Source organism: Aotus nancymaae, unplaced genomic scaffold (genome assembly GCF_030222135.1).
Source record: "Aotus nancymaae isolate 86718 unplaced genomic scaffold, 86718_ANA_hifiasm-v0.15.2.pri h1tg000003l, whole genome shotgun sequence".
Taxonomy (NCBI): domain Eukaryota; kingdom Metazoa; phylum Chordata; class Mammalia; order Primates; family Aotidae; genus Aotus; species Aotus nancymaae.
The window spans coordinates 5,702,169-5,728,397 of NW_026988414.1; the positions used below are offsets into that span (position 1 = coordinate 5,702,169).

The 26,229-nt window shown below is 41.8% G+C and overlaps 1 protein-coding gene across 1 annotated transcript in view; it reads right to left on the minus strand.

Moving 5' to 3' along the window:
* MVB12B (multivesicular body subunit 12B) overlaps positions 1-26,229 on the minus strand; it is a 178,372-nt gene that overhangs the window by 142,683 nt on the left and 9,460 nt on the right. The window contains exon 2 of the mRNA XM_021674030.2: positions 22,042-22,164. Coding sequence (XP_021529705.1) covers positions 22,042-22,164 — 123 coding nt within the window. The remainder of the gene's footprint in view (positions 1-22,041; positions 22,165-26,229) is intronic.

Below are 26,229 nucleotides of genomic sequence, written 5' to 3' on the forward strand. Positions count from 1 at the left end.
ATTAGCAGAGATAAAGAGGGTCACTTAATAATGACGAAGGGGTCAATCAATCATGAGGACATATCAGTCCTAAATGTGAATGCAACTAATGACTGAGCACCAAAATACAGGAAACAAAAACTTACAGAACTGAGAAAAAATAGACTAATCCACAATTATAGTCAGAGATTTTAATACCTCTCTCTTAATAATTCATAGAACAAATTGACAGAAAATCAGTAATAATACAGAAAACTTGAACAATACTATCAACCAACTTGACCTAATTGCCATTTGTAGGACACTCAACTGCAACAAAAGAAGAACATACACTCCAACATTCACTAAGATGGATCACAGTCTAGGCTGAAGTCAATGAATCACAGTTTGCAGGCCAAATCCAGCCTGTAGCCTCTTTTTGTACAGCCTATAAATTACAGATAGTTTTATATATTTTCAAGAGTTGAAAACATAATAACATACAATAGAGATCATATAGCTCACAAAGCTTAAAATATACATTATTTGGCCCTCTACAGAAAAGTTTGCTGACTCATATTGTAAGTTATAAAACTATGTTCTCTGACCACATAAAATTAAATATATTCTTCTTTTTTTTTGAGACAGAGTCTCGCTCTGTCGCCAGGCTGGAGTGCGGTGGCACAATTGCGGCTCACTGCAACCTCCACCTCCCAGGTTCAAGCAATTCTCCTGCCTCAGCCTCCCAAGCAGCTGGGACTATAAGCATGTGCCACAACATCCAGCTAATTTTTTGTATTTTTAGTAGAGACAGGGTTTCACCATGTTGGCCAGGATGATCTTGATCTCTTGACCTTGTGATTTGCCTGCCTCAGCCTCCCAAAGTGCTGGGATTATAGGCATGAGCCACAGAAAGAGATCTAGAAGTCACCACATATATGAAACAAAAGAAAACGCATCTAAATAATTAATGGGTCAAAAAAGATATCAGAAAGGAAATTAGATAGCATTGTGAATGGAATTAAAATTATACACAACACAACAAACTTTAAGAGATGCAGCTAATTCAGAGTTTGAAGGGAAATTCATAGCATTAAATGCTTATGTTAGAAAAGAAGAAAGGTCTCAAATCAATAACCAAAACTTCCACCTTAAAAAACTAGAACATTTAGCCCAAGTAAGCAGAAGAAAGAAAATTTCAAAAAGTGAAAACAATAGTTAAAAACAGAAAAAAGTCAATAAAACCAAAAGCTGGTTTTTTGAGAAGACTGATAAAATTAATAAAACTAAGACTAGAACCAAACATAAAATGGAAAGAACTAAAAATAGAACAACTATTTGACCCAGGATGGCAGCCTGAGCAAGAGAAAAAGAGAGATGACACAAATTACCATTACTGGGAATAAAAGAGGGTAGGTTCTCCAGATCTTAGAGGCATCAAAGGATAACAAGGAGATATTGTGAACAGCTTTATGCCCAGGAATTGGAAAAATTAAATTAAATGAAAAATTCCTTAGCAGACACAAATTACCAAGGCTTCTTTAAGGATCAATAACCTGAATAACATTATATCTATTTTAAAAATTGAACTGTTGTTTAAAAACCTTCCCACATCCAGGCCCAGAGAGCCTTACTGGTGAATTCTGCAAATATTTACAGAATAAATAACCAAATCTACTTTAAATATTTCAGAAAACAGGCAAGAAAGAAACACTTCTCAACTCATTACATGAAAACAGTATTACCCTAATACTAAAACCAGATATTATAAGAAAACCACAGACCAATCCGTATTCCTCACGAACATACACGTAAAATTTCTTAACAAAATTTTAGAAAATTGAATCTAACAATATATTAAAAGGACAATTTATTATGTCCATGGGGCATTTATTCCAGAAATGGAAGTTTGATTTAACACTCAAAAATCAATCAGTATATTTCATTATATTAAACGACTAAAAGAGAAAACCCAAGCTGGGCATGGAGGCTCACACCTGTAATCCTAGCACTCTGGGAGGCTGAGGCTGGATACTAGCCTGGGCAACAGAGTGAGACCTTGTCTCCATTTTAAAAAAAAATTAAAATCAAAATTAAAAAGAAAAAACCCATATGATAATTTCAATAAAAGCAGATAAAGCATGTGACAAAATTCAATATCCATGTATGATTTAAAAACTCTCTGGAAGAGTACTTTCTGTTAAATAGTATCTATTTTAAGATCCACAGCAAATGCCATATTTAAAAGGTGAAACACTGAATGTTTTCCCGCTAAGATTTGGAACAAGGCAAGAATGCTTGATATCACCACTTCTACTCAATAGTGGATGTACTGGATGCTCTAGCCAGTGCAAGAAGGCAACAAAAAGAAACAGGCATACAGACTGGAAAGGAAGAAGTAAAACTGTTTTCATTCACACACAACATCATTATTTATATAGAAAGTTGTAAAAAATATTCAAAAAAGGTATAAGAACCAATAAGTGAGTTTAACAAGGTTGCAGAATACCAAGTCAATCTACAAAAATCAATTGTATTTCTATAAACAAGAATAGAGTTAAAGTGAAAATAAATACCATTTACAATAGCATCAAAAATACGAAATGCCTAATAGATTTGACAAAAGATTTGCAGACTTCTACACCAAAAACTAAAAGACTGCTGAGAGAAATTAAAGAGGACTTACATAAATGAAGAGATGTACCATATTCACAGACCTGAAGACTTAATATTGTTGAGATGTCAACTATCTGGAAATTGACCCATACATTTAATACAACCCCAATCAAAATCCCAGCAGCCTTTTTTTTTTTTTTTTTTTGTAGAAATTGACATGCTTATACTTAAATTTGTATTAAAATTTGAAGGACCTAGAATGACAAAAATAACTTTGAAAAAGAATAAAGTTAAAAGACTACCTGGTGTTAAGAATTATTATAAAGCTACAGTAATCAAAGAGTAATGGGTCTGGCATACAGTCAGACATGTAGATCAATAGAATAGAACAGAGTCTAGCAATGTGCCTATACATCCATGATCAATTGATTTTTGACATAAGTGCCAAAGTAATTCAATGCAAAAGAGATAATTTTTAAAGAAAGGGTACTAGAACAATTGGACAGCTACATATAAAAAATGATATTTGATTCCATATGTCATACCACATATAACCATTAACTTGAAATACATCATTGATCTAAATACAAGAACTAAAACCATAAAACTTACAGAAGGGATTAGAAGGAAAAATTTGACCTTACAGCTAGCAAAGATTTATTAAATGTAATGCAAAAAGCACTAACTATAAAAGAAAAAAATTAACAAACTAGACTTCATCAAATTTTAAAACTTTTGCTTTTTAAAAAATACTGTTAAGAAAATGAAAAGGCAAGCTACAGACTGTGAGATAGTTTATACATATCCAACAAAGGATTGTACTTAAAATATACAAAGAACCCTTTCAACTGAGTAAGACAAATAACCCAATGAGAAGCAGGTAAAAAATTTGAACAGGTACTTCACCAAAGAAGTTATACTAATGGCAAGAAAAAAAAACTCAAAATCATTAATTGTTAGAGAAATGCAAACTAAAACCATAAATAAATACACACCCACTAGAATGGTTAAAATGAAAAGAATGACTATCTCAAGTGTTGGCAAGGATGTGGAAGAACTGAGACTCTATGCTCTCAGGATTAGATAGTATTATGTGCAATGCTCTGCTGCTGGGATGTAAAATGATACAACCACTTGGAAAATAATTTGGCAGTTTCTTTAAAAGTTAAACATACATCTACTATGCAATCCAACCCTTCCACTCCTAGGTATTTATCCATAGGGAATGAATGCATACGTCCACACACAGAGTTGCATATGAATGTTCATAGCAGCTCCACTTTTAACAGCCCAAACTGGAAACAAGCCAAATAACCCTCAATAGGTAAACTGTCATACAGGTTTACAACAGAGCACTGCTCATTAAACAAACAAGGACTATGGACACACTCAGCAATATGAATGAATATCAAAATAATTATTCTGAGAGAAAAAAGCAAGACAAAATAAAGAATTTACATAAAATTCTAGAAAATGCAACCTAGACTACAGTGACAGAAAGTAAGCTGACCAATGGTTTCCTAGAAATGGGGTGTGGGGAGTGAGGGCTTGTACTGGACCATTCTTGCATTGCTAGTTTCAGGGAATACCTGAGACTAGGTCATTTATAAAGAAAAGAGGTTTAATTAGTGCATGGTTCTGCAGGCTATACAAGCATGGCGCCAGCATCTGCGTGGCTTCTGGAAGGACTTAGGGAGTGTTTACTCATGGCCAGAGCAGGAGCAAGAGTGAGAGAATGAGAGCAGGTGCCACATCTCTTAAACGACCAGGTCTCTTGAGAACTCTCCATCGCAGGGACAGCATCCGAGGGGAATGCTAAACCACTCATGAGAAATCCACCCTCATGATCCAATCACCTTCCACCAGGCCCTACTTCCACCATGGGGGATTACATTTCAACATGAGATTTGGGGTGACAAATACCCAAACTAAATCAGGGATGCATTGTAAAAAGGTAGGAGGAACCTTTTAGGGGTGATAGACATGTTCATTATCTTGATTGTGATGATGGTTTCCCAGGTGTTTGCATACATATGCCAAAACTCAGCAAATCATACACTCTAAATACATGCAGTCTATTATATGTCAATTATAAAGCTATAAAAAAAACAGTCCATGTGCAACAGAAACCAAACGTACATAAAATAACAGAAATGACAAAATATTTATGGGATACTTTAAAACTTCACTAAAAAGTATCAAAACAAAGGACCTAAGTACTCATGTTCCCAGATAGGAAAACTCAATATTGCAAATATGTCAACTTCCTTCAAACCAACTTATTAACTCAATGCAATTGCACTGAGGATCAAAACATAGTATTTTGTGCAATTTGACATGTTGAATCTAAAGTTATTTTTAAAAAAATAATATGTGGTAGTAACCAAAAAATGGTTACTACCATTTTTTTGAAAAAGAGTAGAAGGAAGGAAATAGTTCTAGCAGACATAAAAACATGTTTTGAAAACATGATCCTAAGTGAAAGAAGCCAAACAAAAAAGGTCACATATTATATGATTCCATTTATACGGAATACCCAGAGTAGGCAAACCCATAGAGACAGAACACAGATTGGTGGTTGCCAGGGGATGGCAGGGAAAGGAGAATGAGGAGCAACTTTTAATGGGTACAGGATTTCCTTTCAGGGTGATAAAAATGTTTTGGAACTAGACAGAGGTGGTGCTTGTACAACATGATGAATATACTAAATGCCACTAAATTGTTCACTTTAAAATGGCTAATTTTATGTTATGGGCAACCTTACCTCAGTTTTTAGAAAATCAACCATTTGCTAACTTCAAAACGATGCTATAAACCCGCAATAACTGAAACAGTGTGCTATGGTGGAAGAATAGGTTACATTGATTAATTTAAGAGAATACCGCCTAGAAACAGCCTGGAAAATCCCTCCCTTTGGGGCCCAAGCAAATGCCACCCTACAGGATTTTTTCCTGTGGTCACCAGCTGCTTCCTAAATCATTTGAAGCCTGCAGGTCTTAAGTTACAAGCAAGAAGCTGCAGTGTCCTCATAATGCAGTACTTTAAATTTAAGTAGAAAAGTAGCATTGAATGTTAAGGGTATGATTTGCTGTTAGTGGTATGATTTCACCTAACCTGAGTGTTGTTCATGCCCCTGGCCCTGGGCCTGCTGCAGTGTAGCTGCTGTTACATCTACTACCTCCATGCACACGGGCCTCACATCCCAGCCTGAAGGGCAAAGCCCACCCAGCATTTCTGCAGACCCCTAGGATTGGGCTTCCAGGATTGGCCCCTCACGTGCCAGCTGGGTCTGACTTGGAGTCATCAGGAGTCAGAAGGAGGTGGTAATAAAGTTAATTTTTGTTTCCCTCATGTCTTGTATTCCCTGCATAAAGGCCCTATATTAAGGGAAAAGAAGCTGCTGTGGGTTTCATCTGTGGGATAGGAAACAAGTGTTCTAATCAGCGTAAAGCAGAAATCTGTGCACATGCAAAGACCTAGCGTATGACAACTGCAGCTCATCAAAACTACAGGGAGAAGACAGTGTTCTGAAAATGGCTACAAAATTGGAAAAAAATAAGGTAGACTCCACTTTACACTACACTCCAAAATAAAAATCTGATGTTTAAAAAGCCAAATCAATAAAATAGATGATATATTAGCTGAAAATATATGATATTTCTATCATCCTGGGGTAGTGAGGCTTTTTTGTTTCTAATTCTTTTAAGTTTTGATGTTAAAATAATTTCAGATTTCAAGATCAGCTACAAAAATAATACAAAGAATTCCTATATACCCTGTCCCCACAGTGCCTAAAATGTTAACATTACTATATTTGCTTCCCCCAACTTTCTCTTTATTTATGTATGTATACACTGCATTTCTATGCATGTGTGTATATACATGCTTTCATATCCATATATTCATTTACATGCTGTGTCTTTCTCAGTGCAGCATAGCAGCAGGCACCCGACATCTACTTGTCTCATTACTGGTAATGCTAACTTGGATCACTTGCTTATGGTGGTATCTGTTTGGTTTCCCCACTTTTATTCCTTTGTAATTAATTTAACTCCTTTGTAGTTAATAAGAATTTTATGGAAGATACTCTGAGACTCTGTAAATATATTGTTTCTCATAAAAATATCACCTCCTAGGTTTAGCATCTAGACAGGTCTTTTAAAGAATTAAGACCAAATAAATAATAACAATAATAAAAAAGAAAGAAAAAGATTGACAGTTGTGATTACATAAAAAAAAAACTTTGATAAGATGGACAAACATATCAACACAATGTGATACTATGAACAAAGCTGAAAGACTGACAGGATGAGAGGAAGATATTTGTAACATATAATAGTCAAAGAGTCAATACACAGAAAATATGAGGGAAGCCTAGAAACCAGGAAGAGAAAGCCAGCCACATGAGCTAGCTTTAAAAACTGGAAACTGGGCCGGGTGCGGTGGCTCAAGCCTGTAATCCCAGCACTTTGGGAGGCCGAGACGGGTGGATCACGAGGTCAAGAGATCGAGACCGTCCTGGTCAACATGGTGAAACCCCGTCTCTACTAATACAAAAAATTAGCTGGGCATGGTGGCGCGTGCCTGTAATCCCAGCTACTCAGGAGGCTGAGGCAGGAGAATTGCCTGAACCCAGGAGGCGGAGGTTGCGGTGAGCCGTGATCGCGCCATTGCACTCCAGCCTGGGTAACGAGCGAAACTCCGCCTCAAAAAAAAAAAAAACAAAAAAAAAAACTGGAAACTGATTGTCAAAAGCAAATGGCCAAGAAACATGAAAAGATGCTCAGCCTTATTGCTAATCACAGAACTGCACATTCACAAAATGAGCTCCTAGTTTTGAAAAGTAATAAAAAGACTGACAATAAAGGGTAATGGTCAGGACAAGGGTAATAGGTATTTGGGTATACTGTTTACTAGGAGTATATATAAATTGGTAAAGCATTTTTGAAAAGCTACCTGATGTAGTAATTACTAAAATTTCAAATGTACATATCCTTTGATCCACCAGCACACACCCAGAGATGTATGAATAGGAATACTCATCATCAGCATTGCTTTTCACAGACCAAAAAGAAAAATCTAAATTTTTATCAGCAGGGCAGTGGTTACTAAGTTACTCTACAGTGAGAAAACATACCCATAGAAGAATAGAGGCTAAGCAATATGTTAGGATATGGAGATAAAAGTCAAGGGACATCATGTAGAGCATAAGAATACATAATAATAACACTAAGCTAACAGCCACAACACTCACGCTAGTACCAGTCACTGTTAAATACATTACAAACACTAGCTCATTTAATCCTCAACACAATTCTATGAGGAAAGTCCTGCTATTAATCCCCACTTTTGAGACAAGACAACTGAGGCACTAAGAGGTAAAGTAACTTAACCAAGGTGACCACCAAACTACAGGGCCTCTCTCTATAAATAGGTGTTTGCAGATTTGTAGGAAAAGGATTGGAGGGATACAGACCAAACTGTTAATGATAATTACCTCTGGGAGAGGGAAGGTGATAGGCTTTATTGCTTAAATCTTTTACAACGAGAATATATTTGTACAGTATAATACTTGTGCTATTAAAACAAAACAATACAAAGACATGAATGAATGAATGAATGAATGGCAGAAGCTAGTTGACAGATCCCCTGGATGTCTGCCTACTTCAAGAACCAGAACAGATCCTTCCTTCTAGTCTCATCTCCCCTTTTGGAGACATCTCATGGACTCTTTGTCTTCTTCAGTGGTCTCCATCCTTCAGTACAGCTCACTAGCCACAATTCTCATCTACAGCCATGTTTCCTCTTCCTGATTTGCATCATCCCTCACGCAAACCACCTTTCAATACTATAAATGTGGGCCATGAAAATTGAGAAAGATGGCCCCAAAGCATTTTAAGTCTTCCAGACTTTAAGGAGTAACTGGCAAGTATTTTACAAGCACACAATAGCATACTTCCTGCCTATATATATAATATTAAGGCTGAAACATAAATATTTTGGAAAGATTTATGACAGGCTTTATTCTGGCTAACTGAATTAACATAAAATTAAAGCAAGCCAGTACTTCCACTTCCAGGAATATGGAGTAAACATATTTTTCCCTAATCTTCCCAGTAAGTACAACTAAAAACACTGGAAATTATATGGAAACAAATACAAGAAGACTCTGAAAGGTGAAAGAATATGTCTGACAGCTAGGGATCTCATGACCCAAGGAACAACATAGTGATGAGTTCTGTGGTTGTCTTTTTGCCTCATGTATCCCAGACTTGAAGCTAAAGGAATCAGCAACCCAAAAACAGTAGTAAACACAGACCAAAAAATAAACAAAGAAACAACAAAAACTTGCTTTCTCTAGTCAGAGGGGCAGCCTAGCAAAAAAGAATACATTTAGACAATAATTGCTCTACTCCAGCCAAATACCACATAAAATACTGTGGCCCCACACCCACCCATGCCAACCAAGCCAGAATAAGGATGCACATCTAAACATCTAAAAAACAAGTAACCCTAATTATACACAGTCTCTTCCAGAAAACAGAAGAGGATGGAACAGTTTCCAATTCATTTTATGAATCTAGTATTACCAAGCCAGACAAAGACAGTATACAAAAAGAAAACTACAGATCAACATCCCTCATGAATACAGACACAAAAATTTTTTCTTTCTTTTTCACACATCTGTAACAGCCAGAAAAAAATCTTAACAATCTATTATCAAAGAGAATTCAGCAATAAATAAAAAAATTATATATCATGACCAAGTTTAGTTTATTCCAGGGATGCAAGGCTGGTTTAATATTCAAAAACCAATCAATTTAATCCATCATATTAATAAGCTAAAGGGGTGAAAAATCACATGATCGCATCAATTGATGCAGAAAAGGCATCTGACAAAGTTCAATACCTATTCATGATAAAAAATTCTCAGAAAAACAGGAATAGAAAGGAACTTCCTCAACTTGACAAAGAAAAACCTTCAGCTAATAGTATACTTAAAAGTGAAAGACTAGGGCCAGGTGCAGTGGCTCATGCCTGTAATCCCAGCACTTTGGGAGGCTGAGGTGGGTGGATCATGAGATCAGGAGTTCGAGAGCAGCCTGGCCAACATGGTGAAACCCCATTTCTACTAAAAATACAAAAATTAGCTGGCTGTGGTGGTGTGTATCTGTAATCTCAGCTACCTGGGGGGGTGCTGAGGCAGGAGAACTGCTTGAACCTGGAAAGTGGAGGTTGCAGTGAGTGAGAATATGCCACTGCACTCCAGCCTAGGCAAGAGAGCAAGATTCCATCTAAAAAAAAAAGTGAAAGACTGAATGTTTTCCCTTATGATCAGCAATAAGGCAAGAATGTCTACTCTCTCACAGGTAACAGTGCTAGATGTTCTACCCTTTGCAATCAGGCAAGAAAAGGAAATAAAAGGCATACGGATGGGAAAGAAAAAAGAATGAGATTGTTGTCCAGGTGGAAAATCACAAGGAATCTTAAAAAAAAAAAAAAAAAAAACTACAATAGGTGAGTGCAGCAAGGTCACAGGATATAAGATAAACCTATAAAAATTAACTGAATTTATATATAATAGCAATGAACATGTGAACATCAAAATTAAAAGTACAATTCCATTTATAATTGCTCAAAATTTAAAAATAAGTATTTAGGCTTAAATCTACTATAACATTATAGAGCTTGTTTGCTGAAAACTACAAAATGTTGGTGAAAAAAATGAAAGAGGAACTAATAAATGAAGAGACAGACTATGTTCATGAATTGGAATACTCAACATAGTGAGGATGTGAATTCTCCTTCAAATTGATAAGCAGATTTAACATTAATTCCTATCAAAACCCCAACAAGTTTTTTGTAGATATAGGCAAGATTATTTTAAAACGTATATGGACAAATAACTGGAATAGCTAAAATAATTTTGGAAAAGGAGAATAACGTAGAAGGAATGAATCTACCTGCTATGGTTTGAATGTCCCCCCAAAAAATCCTATTGATACTTAATCCCCATTTTAGCAGTATGGAGAGGTGGGGCCTTTAAGAGGTGATTGGATCATGAGGGCTCATTCATGGGATTAATGGATTAATTGGTTATCATAGAAGTGGAACTGGTGGCTTTATAAAAAGAGCAAGGGATCTGAGCTAGCATGTTAGCATCCTTGGCCTCCTCGCCATGAGATGACCTGCATTGTCTTGGGACTCTGCTGAATCTTCACCAAGCAAGAAAGCCCTCACCAGATGTGCCCCTTGACCTTGGACTTCCCAGCCTCCAGAACTGTAAGAAATAAATTTCATTTCTTTATAAATTATCCAGTTTCACATATTCTGTTATAAGCAAAAGAAAATGGACTAATACAGTATCCAATTTCAAGACTTACCATACAGCTGCAGTAATCACTATTGCGTGATATTGGGAGAGGGACAGACACATAGAATGAAAGTAGAAAACCATACAATAAGCTCAGCTGATTTTTGATGAAGGTTCAAAAACAATGCAAAAGGAAAGACTGGCTTTTCGACAAATGGGGCTACAGCAATTGGTCCTTCAAAGACTTAAGTGTAAATGTAAAACTATAAAAGTTTGTAGGAGAAAACAGGAGATAATCTGCAGGATCTAGAGCTGGGCAGAGAGTTCTTAGACTTGACACCAAAACACGATTCACAAAAAGAAAAAGTTTGGATTTCATCAAAATTAAAAACATTTGCTCTGTGGAAGGCCCTGTTAAGATGAAAAGGCAGGTAAAGACTAGGAGAAAATATTTGCAAACCACATATCCAACAAAGGATTCATAGCAGAATACCCAAAGAACACTTAAAACTCAACAGTAAAAAGGCAAATGCTCCTGGCTGGGTGAGGTGGCTCTGCCTGTAATCCCAGCAATTTTGGGAGGCCAAGGAGGGTGGATCACGAGGTCAGAAGTTTGAGACCAGCCTGGCCAACATGGTGAAACCCCATCTCTACTTAAAATACAAAAATTAGCTGGGCTTGGTGGTGTGTGCCTGTAACCCCAGCTACCTGGTAGGTTGAGGCAGGCAAATCACTTGAACCTGGGGGGTGGAGGTTGCAGTGAGCAGCTTGTGCCACTGCACTCCAGCCCAGGTGATAGAGCAAGATTCTGTTGAAAAAATTTTCAGCTGTAGGAAATAAGAATAAATAAAAGGTACCTCTTCAAAGCTTTCCTCTTAGTTCACTATGAATAAATAAAGCTTTTTCTAATAATCTTAGAGTAGCCGTTAGTCATAATAAAGAAGTAAGTGTATCCTGTGTTCTTTTTTTTTTTTTTTTAACCAAGTCTTGCTCTGTTGCCCAGGCTGGAATGCAGTGGCACAATCTCGGCTCACTGCAACCTCCACCTCCCGGGTTCCAGTAATTCTCCTGCCTCAGCCTCTAGAGTAGCTGGGACTACAGGCACACACCACTACAACTGGCTAATTTTTGTATTTTTTAGTAGAGACGGGTTTCCCCATATTGGCCAGGCTGGTCTTGAACTCCTGACCTCGTGATCCGCCCACCTCAGGCTCCCAGAGTGCTGGGATTACAGGCCTGAGCCACTGTGCCCAGCCTCCTGTGTTCTTGATTCTTACACTTTAACCTAGATATTTGCCCTAACATGTCTGGACAAGCCCAGATAAGTCTTAGGTCATAGCTTATTACCCTTCCTTGTTTGGAAATGTTATTGCTTCTCTAAGCATTCCTCAAGTTACTTCCTCTTTTCCTTGGTTCTCCTCTGCCTTTACCTCTTTAGAAAAATGTTAAGTTGTTAGCCAACTGGGTATAGCCTAGACTGTGAAGTCCAGTTCCAGCCAATGGAATCAGGACAGAGCAGTAGGGTGGATGTGTTAGATATAAATGGCCTTGCCTCCTTCGTTTAGTGTCCTCTTGTGGCAAGATGGCTAATGGGAGCACCCTTTCTGCAGAAAGAAAAGTTGCCTTGCTGAGAAAAATCAAATTGATATTCAAGTGCTACTTCTTTTGTGGCACCGAAAATTTACTTATAACATCATCAAAGACATACATGTGGCAAATAAGCATATGAAAAGATGTTCAACATCATTCATTAACCACTGGGGAAATACAATGTAAAACCAAACGAGTTATCACTACACACCTGTCAGAATGGCTAAAACAAAAAAATATTGACAATAACAAATGCTGGAAAAGATGTGAAGAAACTGGATCCTCATATATTCATTACAGTTACACCAAAAAGAAGTTTTAACATTTTCTCTAAAAACTAAACATGTAGCTATCATATTACCTAGTAAATGCATTCCTGGATATTTATCCCAGAGGAATCAAAATACAGTCACATAAAAGCCTTCATGTGAGTATGAATAGCAACTTTACTCATAATAGCTCCAAAATGAAAACAACCAAGATGGCCTTCAATGGATGAATGGTTAAACAAATTGTGGGATATCCATACCATGGAATACTATTTATCAGTAAAGAGAAATAAACCATTAACCCATACAAGACTCTCTGCATGAATTGTAGGAGAGTTATGCTGAGTTTTTTTAAAAGTCAATCCCAAAAGGTGACATACTATATAATTCCATTTATATAAGATTCTTGAAATGCCATAATTATAGAAATGGAGAACAGATTATGGTAATCAAGGGTTAAGCAGAAGGTGGTAGTAGAAGGAAAGAGAATGTAGGTATAAAAGGACAACATGAATGATCCCTATGGTGACAGAAATTGTATTATGGTGGGTTTTTCTATATTTAATGACACTTTGATATCCTGACACCTTGCAGAAGCAGGGAGGGACTGCCCCTCCCAGGTGAATGACTTGCTTGTGTGCATGCTTTGGATATGAAACCAACCAATACTGAGTTCTTATTTCTATCTGCCTGCTTTAATGGGCTCTTGCAGTCCAGGACATGATTCCCCTGCCCTAAACTACCCCAGGGCCAATGAGGGACTCACCCCTATACCCTAGAGCCTGCCAAAATTATTCAAACTTAATCAGTCAGTCCTAAGTGTGCTCACCCTGCTTACACTACCTTTCCTGGCTCATTTCTCCCTGGCTCCCTCTGCTTCCTGAGCCATCCTGGCTTCCCCACCTGCACTTCCCCAGGTGGCCCTACAGGGTGTGGCCTATCTGCTCCTCTTGGGAACTATGTGTAACAAACTATCTTTCCAGTGGCAATCCTCTCCTAATTTATTGGTCACGTCATAACTTGAATGAAAACAAAATCCTGGGTACATTTTAAAACAGAAATGTTCTGTATCTGGACTGTGTTAATGTCAATATCCTGGCTGTGACGCTGTACTAGTTGGCAAGATGTTACCACTGGGTAAACAGGATCTCTCTGTAGTACTTCTTACCACTGCATGTGAGTCTACCATTATCTCAAAATAAATAACTGAAAAAAAATGAAAGAAAAATTAAAGCAAGTACCTCATCTTTTTTATCAATCCAATTAATTGACATTTCATTGTTAGAAGGCTTTTAAAATAGGGAATTAGGAAGTTTTAGCAAACAGAAGGAAGTACCAGAACACTGCCTGTTCCCTACCACTTTCCAAATGAATCAACTGCGGAACAAGTCATTAGTGGGAACATTGGGTCAAAACAAGAAATTCATGGTTGACAGGGAAGCGAAGCCTAGAAGAAGACAAGACAAGCTCCTCTGCAATCAGGTGCTTTAAGCCACCATTTCTGATGGGATCACCTAGCAACAGCTGATGTTTGCCTCCTGCACACCTCCTGGATGCCAGCACTGTGCTAAGTGTGTCACGTGCATCCTCTCAGCCCGCAGCTCTGCTCCCTTAGGGCCAGGGCGCGGCAGGACAAAAGGGAATGTGGAGGGAAGGACCTTAAAAGAAGTTTGCTAATCCAGGCCACAGGAAACAAAGGCCCAGGGCTAGTTAGAAAACCACTTTCCCCATTTTCAGTAAATCTCAGCTTAAAGTATTTTCTAACAAAACAAAAAGGAGGAACACCTGGTGCCTTTTATCAAAACAAGCTCTGGTTCTGAAAATAAACCAATGTCTGTGGCAGGACACAAAGTCTGCGGTTATTTCTGCAGTTAGTGGTCCCACGACAGCAAAGCCCTGTGCTCAGGAAGCCGGGACAGCAGGAATAAGCTGCTGCCCTTGTTTCCGCATTCGCTTACGGAGGCAGAATTCCAGGAGGGGCAACTGCCTGAGGCTCTGGGCTGCCACTGTCCTCCAGCCTATGGAGAGCAAGGGCAATTTTCCTGCCCCACCACAGGCCCCCCACCACAACTTCGGCTTTCTGAAAATCCATGTGACATCTGTGCTCAGACGGGCATATGACGATGTCCCACATTTCCACTTGATATCTGCCATATGTTTTTAACAAGATATAGCTGCCATCTTCACATGCTTTTCATAATGTGATTTTTAAAAATTCCTTGAGCACTATATAAAACACAAGCTTGTTTGAACCTGTATCACCACTGAAATTCTTTTTCCTTCTCTTCCTTTGGCAAGTGAAAGAACGGGACCTCATTTGGAGTATGGGATTTTAAACTTATCCCTCTCTATGTTCCCTATACCCAGCCCACTGGCCCAGAGAGAAGCTGACCTCTCCTAATACCCCCATAGTCCCTTATACTTGCGTTTGAGCATTTGAAATTCCAATCAATCAGAAAATTCCTACTACGTTTTGGACATATATAAGATATACAGGTCCAGTTGTTTTTTAAAAATGTTCTTTTATCTAATTAGTTTCAGAAATAGTGTTGAGAGAAAGAGACATGGTGGGAAGGAGAAGCAGCAAAAAAGGGGAAATGGAGATTTCCAGGGCAGCTGGCCCACGAGCTGCCCACACCAGCCAAGCCCAAGGCTGGCTTCCCAGTGCGCAGGAGCAGGATGGGCAAGGGCTAAAGAAGCATGACCCGGTGCCCCTCTCTGACTGGGCTCTGCATCCCAACTCCTCTCCCCATCAGAGCTCTGCTTCACCAGCCAGCCCCTCTCTCCTGTATCTACAGCCCTCCCTTTCGGTTGGTTCCTTCTCATGAGCAACTAGACATGCTCAACACTTTCCTACCTTTAACAAAGGGAGAGAAGGCTTCTGGGGTTATGGCATCCTCCAGCTCCTGCTGCCTGCTGGCCTCCCCTCTTCAAAGGCCATCCGTCTCATCATCACTTCCCACTTACCCTGCAGGTCCACTCTAACCTTGCTTCTAAGCTTGTCACCAAGTTCACAACCATCTCCTTGAATTAAACCCAATGGACACCCTTCAGGCTCCTTTCACTTTGGCAACTTTGAACATTATTCACCACACTTTCTTACAGAAATACACTTTTCCCCTTAGTTTTCCTACTAATTTTCCACCTACCTTTCTGGATACTCAGGCTTAGTCCCCTTTTGAGTGCCTCCTCCTCTGCTCATCCTTAACCAGTGACCCGCCATGGGAGTGGAGTCTGCATCCTCTCTTCTGGTCCCACAACCCTCCCTAGACAAGCCCAGTTATGCCCACAGTCCTTGCTATATGAGGATGGCGCCCAGACCTCTCTCTAGACCTTCAGCCCTAGGGCTCTGCAAGATGTCACGCAAGCAGCTCAAACTCAAGGTGTCCAAAACTGACCCAGGAGTCTCCCTCACACCTCCACCCCACCTGGCTGTCTCTGTTCCTGTCCCAGCAGAGAACACGAGCGTCTACCCGTGGCCAGCAAGACATCCTATGGCACTCTCATCCTTCCCTTTCCTCCCCCTTCCCACCTCCCAACATTCAACCCATTCTTTCTTTCCATCAAAGAATAGGTGTTTGGGTTCCCATGTCCTGAGTTCCCACAGCCCTGGGATCCATGTTCTGCTTCACATCTCCACTGTCAATAGGCTGGTGCAGGCTCCAGCTCTCACTTTGCGTGAATTCACAGCCCCCACACACACCCACCTGCCTCGCTGCTTATTGTCCCCTGAATTGTTTTCCGTACCAACCAAGTGAACTTGGGAAAACACAATTCTGGCTAAGAGCCTCTTTTTCTTAAAATCTCCCAGTGACTCCCACCACCCTCAGAATAACAGCAAACTCCTTAGCGTGGCTGTGATTAGGCCTCACCCACCTGCCCATCCTCATCTCTCACCTCTCACTAGGAGCCAGGCCTTCTCAGGATACTGGATTTCCAGCGCCTTGGACAATAGCTAAGTGGCCAATAAACATTTGTGAAACCAATGAGCAAATAAATAACTCAATGAGTAATGGTCAGAAAAAGTTTCACTAAGGGGCTATGTAATCTGGGTTTTAAGGATGAGTAAAATCTTACTTAAAAGATCGCGGGCTGGGTACGGGCACTTCAGAAACATGAAAAAAGAGGTTCAAAGGTACAATGGTACAAAGCTCCTGATTATTCTGCATGTGAGAAAGTGAGCCATTCAATGGACTGGAGAAAGGATGAGTAGAAGGAAGAAGTGAGACTGTAAGATACACTGGATCATGAGAGCCAAATCAAAGAGCGTGGATTTTTATCCTCTATGTGGTTATGAGAGAGGCCTCCTGGGGAGTAGCTCCTTGCCTGGCACTGAAACAGATGCTTATTATATCACTGGGCCTTTGCTCTTCTACATGTGCCTGAGGGTCTTCAGGCAGGAACTCTGATGCAGGTCCCTCCAGAAGACTAAGGCCCACTAAAGCCTGGACTTCCAGAAAGAGTCGTGGAGCCTGAGGCTGATCTGTCACTTCAGGGTTACTTTGTCAGAAAGACTCCTGTGTGTCGGGTGGGGTTTCTCAAGAAGAGCATGGAAAAGGTCTTAAATCGGAGTGAGGGAAAAGAGTAAAATATCTCCTAGTCTCTCTGAGACCAGTAGGCAGTTTAGTCTGGCTGCTAAGGTGTGGCAGCTCTCAACGCTTTTCTGAGGTAGGCAAGATGAAGGTAGCCAACAGCAAGACAGAGGGTTGGCAAGGAAGGAGTCTGAGCATGGACCTGGACCCTTACCACAGCTGTCAAGATCCTCCGAGTTTTAATATCTCATTCCCATTATCCCCAAAGTCCCAGAGAGGTCTCATGAAAAGTAAGTTTGGTCTCAGCTGTTCTATGGGAAGCCATGTGCTATGCTTTCAATGTGCCCCCAATGTTCATGTGCTGGAAACTTGATCCCCAATGCAAGAGTGCTGAGAGATGGGACTTGTAAGAAGTGATCAGGTCCTGAGGGTCTGTCCTCATGAACGGATTAACAGCCTTATCCCGGGAGTGAGTTCCTGATTAAAGGATGTATGCGGCCCCCTCCTGTTCCCTCTCCCTCTCTTGTCCCTCCGCCTTCCGCTGTGGGATGATGTAGCAATGAGGTCCTTGCCAGATGCAGGCCCTTCACCTTAGACTTTCCAGCCTCCAAACCTATAAGAAATAAATCCTGTTCAGTCTTAGGGATTGTGTTAGAGCAGCACCAATGAACTAAGATACCATGGAGAATCATAGAGGGGTGGACGCAGGGAGGGCAGTGTCCAACCCCCGCACAGGCCAGAAATGCCAGAGCAGCAGCTGCCAGGTGAGCAGGGAGCTGAACCCAGCCATGGGGCAACCTCGCAGATGTCACCAACAAAAAAGGTGCATGTGGTGGCAGGGGAGAATGCTGGTGCTAAAGAACCCTGAGCACCTTTGAGGCGGTCTCCTGGGAAAGGCTCCAATACCTAGCAGGCTTCAAGGTATGGAAGGAAGGGAATGATAGCGATTTCTAGAAGTGGGATGCAAGGGGTTCATGCTGTTAGAAATATCTGGAAAATTAGATCTGAAAGATAAATCGCCCATAAGGACTTCCCTTCAAAGCACTTAGCCCCAGTTTCATCTTTATTTGCAACCATCATTGCCTGTCTTCCCCTCTAGACTGTGCTTCATGAAGGAAGGAGCTGTATGTGTTTTACTCATCGCGGTTTCCCCAGCTCCTAGCTGGCACACACTAGGTACCCAAAAAATGGGGTGGATAAATAAACAATTTAAAATTAAAAGGTTCTGGAGTGTTTGATTAGTCTCACTTTCTCTGTGTGGCTCACCTTTTATTTATTTATTTATTTTTATCAAGAAAAGTATATTTTCAAGGAAAGGAAGACATGTCCTTGATGGAAAAAGAGTCATCTCATAAATACAGCACTGTAGCTTCCGTCTCTGAGTTGTAGGCATTTACTTATTCATTTATTTAGAGACAATTGAATTGTAGGCATTTATTTATTCATTTATTTAAAGACACTGTCTCTAAATAAATGAATAAATAAATGCCTACAACTCACTCTGTTGCCCAGGCTGGAGTGCAGTGGTGCAATCTCGGCTCACTACAACCTCTGCCTCCTGGGTTCAAGTGATTTTCCTGCCTCAGTCTCCCAAGTAGCTGGGATTACAGGCACACACCACCACACCCAGCTATTTTTTTGTATTTTTAGTAGAGATGGGGTTTCACCATGTTGGCCAGGCTGGTCTTGAACTCTTGACCTCAAGCGATCTGCCCACCTCGGCCTTCCAAAGTGCAGGGATTACAGGCATAAGCCATGGTGCCCGGCCATAAGCATTTATTTAGATAGGCAAAGGAATGTGGGTGAAAGGTAAAATGTTTATTTTTGGAAACACATGGAAACATACCCAACGGTGATTCTCAGTGATGTCCAGCTTGATGCCCCTTAGACACTGCACAAGAGTGGCTTGTAAATTAAAGGTTACATTCTGCACACAGGCATTGTAGCAGGAAGTGCTTCTTATAGCATTACAATTCTTTGAAAACTGACCATCCACACAGGATAAAACAGCATGCACTACCTTTGGCAAACACTAGTCATCTATGACATACAGTCACTACTCGGGGCACGTGGCATCACAAAGAAGCACAAGACCCACCCCAACTCTGACTGCAAGGGGAGAGAAGCACGCATCACTCCAAGATAGTGTGGGTGCAGAACAGAAAAGAGAGGCTATTTCAGAGAGGACTGCAGACATCGGAAAAATACATTGAGAAGTTTAGCAAATAATCCCCAGCCCTCTACCCTAAGAAGCCTCCCCTGACACAGAGAGAAGGGAAGTTATTGAATTAAATTTTTATAAATGAACATTTGGCACCTTTTACCTCAAGCAGCAATGGGACCTAAGCTCATTTTAAAGCAGTTGTGCTACGCAGGGTCACCAGTCCATCTGGTGACTAACTTGCAGGGCTGCGTGGTGGCAGTACTTAACAGGCTCTGTGTGCAGGGAGAAATTAATCCTACAGCAGCTACGACAGACAGAGAGAGGTCTTGCCCCAATCCACAGCAGGGCTTCCTCATCTGCTGGAGTCCTGTCTAAGCATCTCTGTAGCCTAGCCACCACAGAGCGCTTTGCACTTTGGTTTGTATGTTGACTTAATATGAAACTCCAGATAAAAGAAATGAGAAGTCTCTCTTCTCACCATGCCCTCCCCGCCTTCCTTGAACTTGGGGCCAGACCTCTGGGGAACGAGACGCTTATCTGCAAACAGTCCAGAGGCCAGTACCAAGAGGGGACTCCCACCTCTCTCCCTGTTAGGGCTTTCAGAGGGAGCCTGGGCAGTCTCCACCTCGGCCGTGCAGAGCTGGGTAATTACCGGGCGGATGAGCTCAAGCCCCTTGCCCTGCTCACCTCCCACTAAAATGCATGGCACAGCACAATCATGAAATGTGCTTATTAATTTTACTCATTTGACACTGTGCTCTTCTGCCCTGAGCTAGATGTTAGGAGAAAATGATAGGGATAGATTCTGCTCCTGTCAGACTTACCAAGACTTCCAGAAAACCAAACTATCAAAGGCCATCTGCCACCTACTAGCCAAGCATGCAGGATGACCCCAAAGGTACAAACGGAATGCTAAAGATACAGATCAACAAAAGAGGGCATGGGAAGATAGTGAGACCACTGCCCTGTCACGCTCCCTGTGAGCCCTCCTAGGAGAGCGACCCCTGAGCCCGTCCTCTTCCACAGTGGGAGCTCCCAGTCCCTGCCTTGATTCACGACTTGCTGCTTCATCCCTAATTCATCAAAAGACACTTTGGCTTCTCAAATCAGGAACATTTTTATTAGCTTCTCCCAGAGTATCATGGCACAAAGCCATACCTAATGATTCTATTTTATGGAAACATATATATTCAAACCATGCTTTGAAGTCAAGCAGTAGGTAAGACTCAAATCTTTGTCAGAAAAGATTTTTTCATTTTTTCACTTTTAAAATGTTTATGAGCTTTCAAACAGTTGGGAAAGGGATGTGTAGCATTTGAACAGGCTCTTCCTTCCTTACTGAGGACTCAGCACTGGCTGACACAGTACAGATCCGCATTGAACACTGCAGTTCTCGATAGGTGCTGATTCTGCCCAACCACCCCACCCTCTGTTCCTGGAGACATCTGGCAATGTCTGGAGACATTTTGGGTCGTCACCACTGGGAGAGGAGGGACAGGTGCTAATGGTACTCACTAAGGAAAGGCCAGGAATGCTGCTGAACAACAGAGGATGCACAGGATAGCACACAGCAAAGAATTATCTGATTGTCTTGCCCTAAATGTCAACAGCGCTCAAGTTGGGAAACCCTGCCTTGGAGTTTCCTCTGCTGGACCAGGCATTGCATCCTCCTCACCGCAGGACATCAGTCACTATTCTAATTGCTGTGGCAGGTTTTCAGTGTTGGCTACTTTCAGTCTTATGTATTCTTGGTGCACATTTTCAGTGAATAAGAACAAAACATTGTCACATACAAAATGAGGAAAGTAAACATAAGACCACCTTAGAATCTCAGAACGCATGATAATATCCACTGTTAATTAAACCCTCCTAACGTTCCTCTGTACTTTGTAAGCTCCACCCGAATCAGAATTTACCTACTGAAACAACAAAACAACCAGTTCCCATCATCAGGACTACTGAACACCAGCACAGATGTCTGCGGAAAAGCAAGGAAAGTTCTCCACTGAACTGTGGTGGTGTGGTCAGCCACAGCACTGGACTCGGAGGGGGTCTGGTAGTGATGATTCACCATATCCAAGGACTCGGACTCTGTTACTTCACTTCTCAGAGCTTGGGTTCTCCTAACTAGCAAAGAGGCAATACAGCTACTTGCCCTCCCAGTCTTCCAAAAACTCATGAGAGCTAAATGAGTTCATGGGTAGGAAACGTTTTAAACTGTTAAGAGCTACACAGATGTAGGACAATGCCTTTACAATATTTATACATGCATGACAATACATGACAACCACTAGAAGTCTTTCACAGACTCTGGATCCTTTACATGAAACATCACAACCAGAAGTCAGAAGTCAATGAATCCAACTCCTTAATTTTACAGAAGGTGAAAATGACCATCACAGAGGTGGTCAAGGCCAGGAAATGGCCCAGATTGGCTCAGGTCTTCTGACTTCCAAACCAGAATGCTCTCCACACCCTCCTTCAAGTTCCTAGAGAGAAGAAGCGCGTCTTACACAAAAGGGTCAGAGGGTCTTGGACACAGGAAATAAATCCTGTAGAATCAGTGAGCAAAATGTACAAACTAGTATCTTGACTTACTACATCATAGCCTGTCGGGGCTCGGTTCCGAGAAGCCACCACCCCGACTCCCGTGATGGGATCCATTGACGTTTCTGGCAAGGCTTCTGAGAGGTCTTTGACTTCAGGCATGGTGGACTGGTCCTGGTTCAGAAAAGGAAAAAGAAAGCACAAAATTCAAACATAGCATTTACGTGAATAATATGAAGGCTCAAACAGACAGAAACAGAATCATGGGGCAAATACTGTGAGCTAAGGTCCACATACGTGAACTGGTTGAAAGAGTCCTGCTCCTATGTGACCCTTCTCCCCAGTCAAGAATTCAAATCACCTCTGGTCTTCACTCTTCTCAAGTCAGCTTTGAACGCTGAGCTAAAATGAGGGCTTGTCTCTACTTTCAGGAGGTAATTTTGACTCAAAACCAAGAGCAAGTCATTCTTAACTACTCTGCCATCCAGCTGCTTGATTTCTGAACAGATACCAGTAGCTGCTCTGAAGACACAAACGACATGGCTAAGCCTAACAACACCTTTCATCTCTCTCCCTTGCAATCTCTCCTATGGAGGCATAGACTTCCAAATCCACAGCCAAGGTTAGACTTTCAGCAGGCAGAGCTTTGCAAAGAAGCCAGGAATTTTGCAAACATAGAAATAAATGTTCTGGGCTCGGGATGAAAGAATGGTGTTGGAGTCCAGGCTCCATGACTGACTAGCTGGTGAGCTTGAGTAAGCAATTTAACCTCCTGGAGACTTCATTACCCAGCTATAAAATGAGGTCATGATACTGACCCTTGCAGAGCTACTGTGAGGGCCAAGAGAGTCAAAGAGAGTGGATGTAAATGAAAGGTTTGGAGAGGTCCCTGGTACACAGTAGGTGCTCAACAAAAAGTACATAAGACTGGTCGGGTTTGGGACACACAAGTCCAGGAAACTGGCCAGAAATGTGATAGGCATCACTCCCTAGGGTTCTGGCAGAGCCCTTTGTTGTGTTTCACCCTCGGGTCATGCGGGCACTTACTCAAAGCCAAATACTAACAATGACCATAATTCTTGCCAGGCACTTTGAGAGAAAGGGAGTGAAAATGGAATTACTATTCTGCTGCTGACTGCCTCTTGATTTGACCAGAGGAGACAGGTAGAATATAGAGAGCACTGGGTCTGGGCAGCTGGAGTGGCAGTGCACCAGAAAGCAAATAAAAGAGGCAACACCATATGTAAATGAACCTAAGTACTTTTAAAAGGACAAGCAGTGAAAAAGAGCAAGTCAAATTCTACCTCCTTCTGCAGCAATTAAACTCCACTGGCTATAGGTCTGCCAGTTCTCTCAAGGCTGGTTACTGCTTCTAACACAAACCAAACACCCTACCTCACTAAGCAGGTAGGAGGAATATTCTTGCTTCTAGCCTAGAATCAGAAAAGGCAGAGGCCATTAAAAATGACTGCAGCCTCCTAAATAGGAACAATCAAAATGCCGTATGTAAGTCTTCCATCAAGTCAGTGGAACCCACCAAAAGCTCCGGAAACAGACTTGTCAATGAAATGGAGCCAAGTCCACGATCAAAGCGAGGAAGTTCTGGCACAGCTGCAGCCTTCTCTTCTGTTTACAACAAAAAGCTTAACACAGTTATGCTTTACTTAATTCTTCTGAAAATAAGCTTCTAAACGACCAGGGCAGGGGGTATCACACTGCATCACTGCATCATTTTCTATTTTCAAGTTTCATTTACCAGGCAGGTTTATGTGCATCAAACACAGGGCTTTGTGCTTCCTGCACACAGTAGGCATTAAGTAAATATTTACTGAGTGAATACACATATATGTCCCTAATAAAGGTTAAGAATTAAATATCTGCACCTGCAGATCCAGAGCAGACACTGATCAAAAGGGCTCAGCACTTGAAAAATCCCCTATTATTGGTAACATGAAAATAACATTGCTGCAGTTTGCAAAATATTGGTACCTGCTGTTGGTTACCAAGAATGCTTCGCAATTAACAACTCATTAACAGAATGTACGAATTCTGCCAGTGCTAAAATATCACGCTGTGAATTTAATAAAGAACATGTGAGGTAAGTTTTTTTTTTTTTAACATAGTATGGCCTCTACTATCAGAGAGAGAAAAAAAAGGGAGAGAGAAAAGGAGGAGTGAGAAAAAGGAGGAGAGAGAGAGGGAAGTGGGGGTAAGCATGAATAAGCAATATCTTATTTGCTGATGGATTCATTGCCACATCCCCTGGTCACAATATCCTCCCCTGTACGGCGATGACAATGGCCCTCTGCCCTGGAGCCCGCTCTCAACAGCAGGAGGGTCACCAGGCCCTGGAAGAAGCCATGCTGCTCCCACAATGCCCCGCGGTGGCCCAGGAGAAGGTTCCAAGATGGCTGCGAGCGGCCCGGCTGTGGCAGACAAAGGAGTCGGGTCTAGCCTACCAGAGGGCCCCCACAGAGCTGTGCGCAGAGCATCTCTAACGCCCTCCGTTCTCTCTCCTTCCCCCCAGCTGCTGTGCCCCGGACAGAGGCGGCCTCTGTGAAATATGGACAAATGGCTCCTGGCCGCGCAAGCTGAGGCCGACTCATGGAGGAAACGCCATCACCAGCCAAGGCAGCTTTTAATGAGAAACGCCCAAGATATCCATGGCAGGGGCCATCACTCAAAGCCGCTTGCCCTGAATTACATATTTTCTGACTGCAAATTACTTTTAACGGCGTCTCTACCGGCACTTCAATTGACCTTCCTAACAAAAGGCCATTTATTAACTAGCGCTCCACGATTCCTGGGCTGCGGGGAGCCTCAAGCCAGGAAGGATGGCCCCGCGGCAGAGGACTTGGCGAGGCCATTCCTGCGGGCCCACAGAGCAAATCAGATCGGGGAGGAGAGAGCAAGGGAGCCAGATGCTTAAGACCAACATGAACTTGCCTGGACTCTCACATCAAATCTCGAGGCCTACTTGCAACAGTCCCAGGTTGTATCAACAGCCCCTCATCTAGCATCCACCTCTATCTCAGAGTCCCAACTGCCGGCAAAACCCACTAATACAAATCTGCTGCATTTGGACAGCGCTTTCCAGCTCTCAAGAAGCTTTCTCGGGCTCCTTCCCAGTTGAAGCTCACATCAAACCTGGTAAGTGGCTGGGTCACCTCCCAGGAATGGGACAGCTGGTCTTACTCCCCAGGTCTGGTCTGTTTTCCATTGTACTAGGCAGAGAGATACCAACATCCCGTCTGATTGAGAAAGCAGTTTGAACACTAATTATATTTTAAAATGTCAAAGCTTTTTCTTCTCTAGCCACAGCTCAGTAAGTCAAGCAAGGGGGAAAAAAGTACAGAAAGATAAAAGTAACATGGGATTAATTTTCCTCATACCTCAGTTTCAAGACTCAACATTCCCCTCATAAATAATTTACAACAATAAAAATGAGCTAAGGCCATGTTTGTGTAGGATGGAGGTAAATTTAGGCCTAATGAGGGAGATCCGAGCACTGCACAGGAGGGAATAGGTTGATCTATGGCACGGTGCAAGCAGGATCGACAGCTCACAGGGGCTCCATTACCAACGGGAAGTTGCAGGGCCAATTGGGAGGAGGGGGAAGCAAAAGGGGGAAACTTGCCAACCCAGCTGTGGCTGCAAGAAGGGTCTCTACAGGGAACCCCCAAAGTGCACCCAGTGTTTTGGATGACAAACAAATGTTGAGATTTTTCAGAATGATAGGATTGGGCCAATCTCAGTCTATTCTCAGTACATGCTGGGTAAGGGGTAAAGGTGGTGGGGTGCCAGGGATGCAGACTGGACCTTGAGCAGGTCCTCCTAGTTTAACCTCACGATCATCAGGTCCCAGATGGACCCACTCCGACCTCTCCCCTGAGTGAGCATCCAGTTTCTGTGAGATCATTTCCAAGGCTGGGGGCTGCAGAGCCGTACTCTAGGCAGCCATTGTCTGCCCCTGAGAGGCTTTCTCTGCAAGGCAGGAGAGTAGTGTGTGTGTGTGTGTGTGCACGCGCACACATACATGTATGTGCACCCACATGTATACAGACTGGGAAAGCTGGGGAGGGTTAAGGTGAAGTGTTTCCCAAGCCAGGAGGATTTCTTCCACCATGCCATGCTCAAAGAGTACCATACAACCCACACAACAAGGCGGGGGGCAAGCCTGCTTCCAGCTTCCACCTGCAGTACTGCAGATAGCACTTGAGGAGGCCCCAACTCCCAACG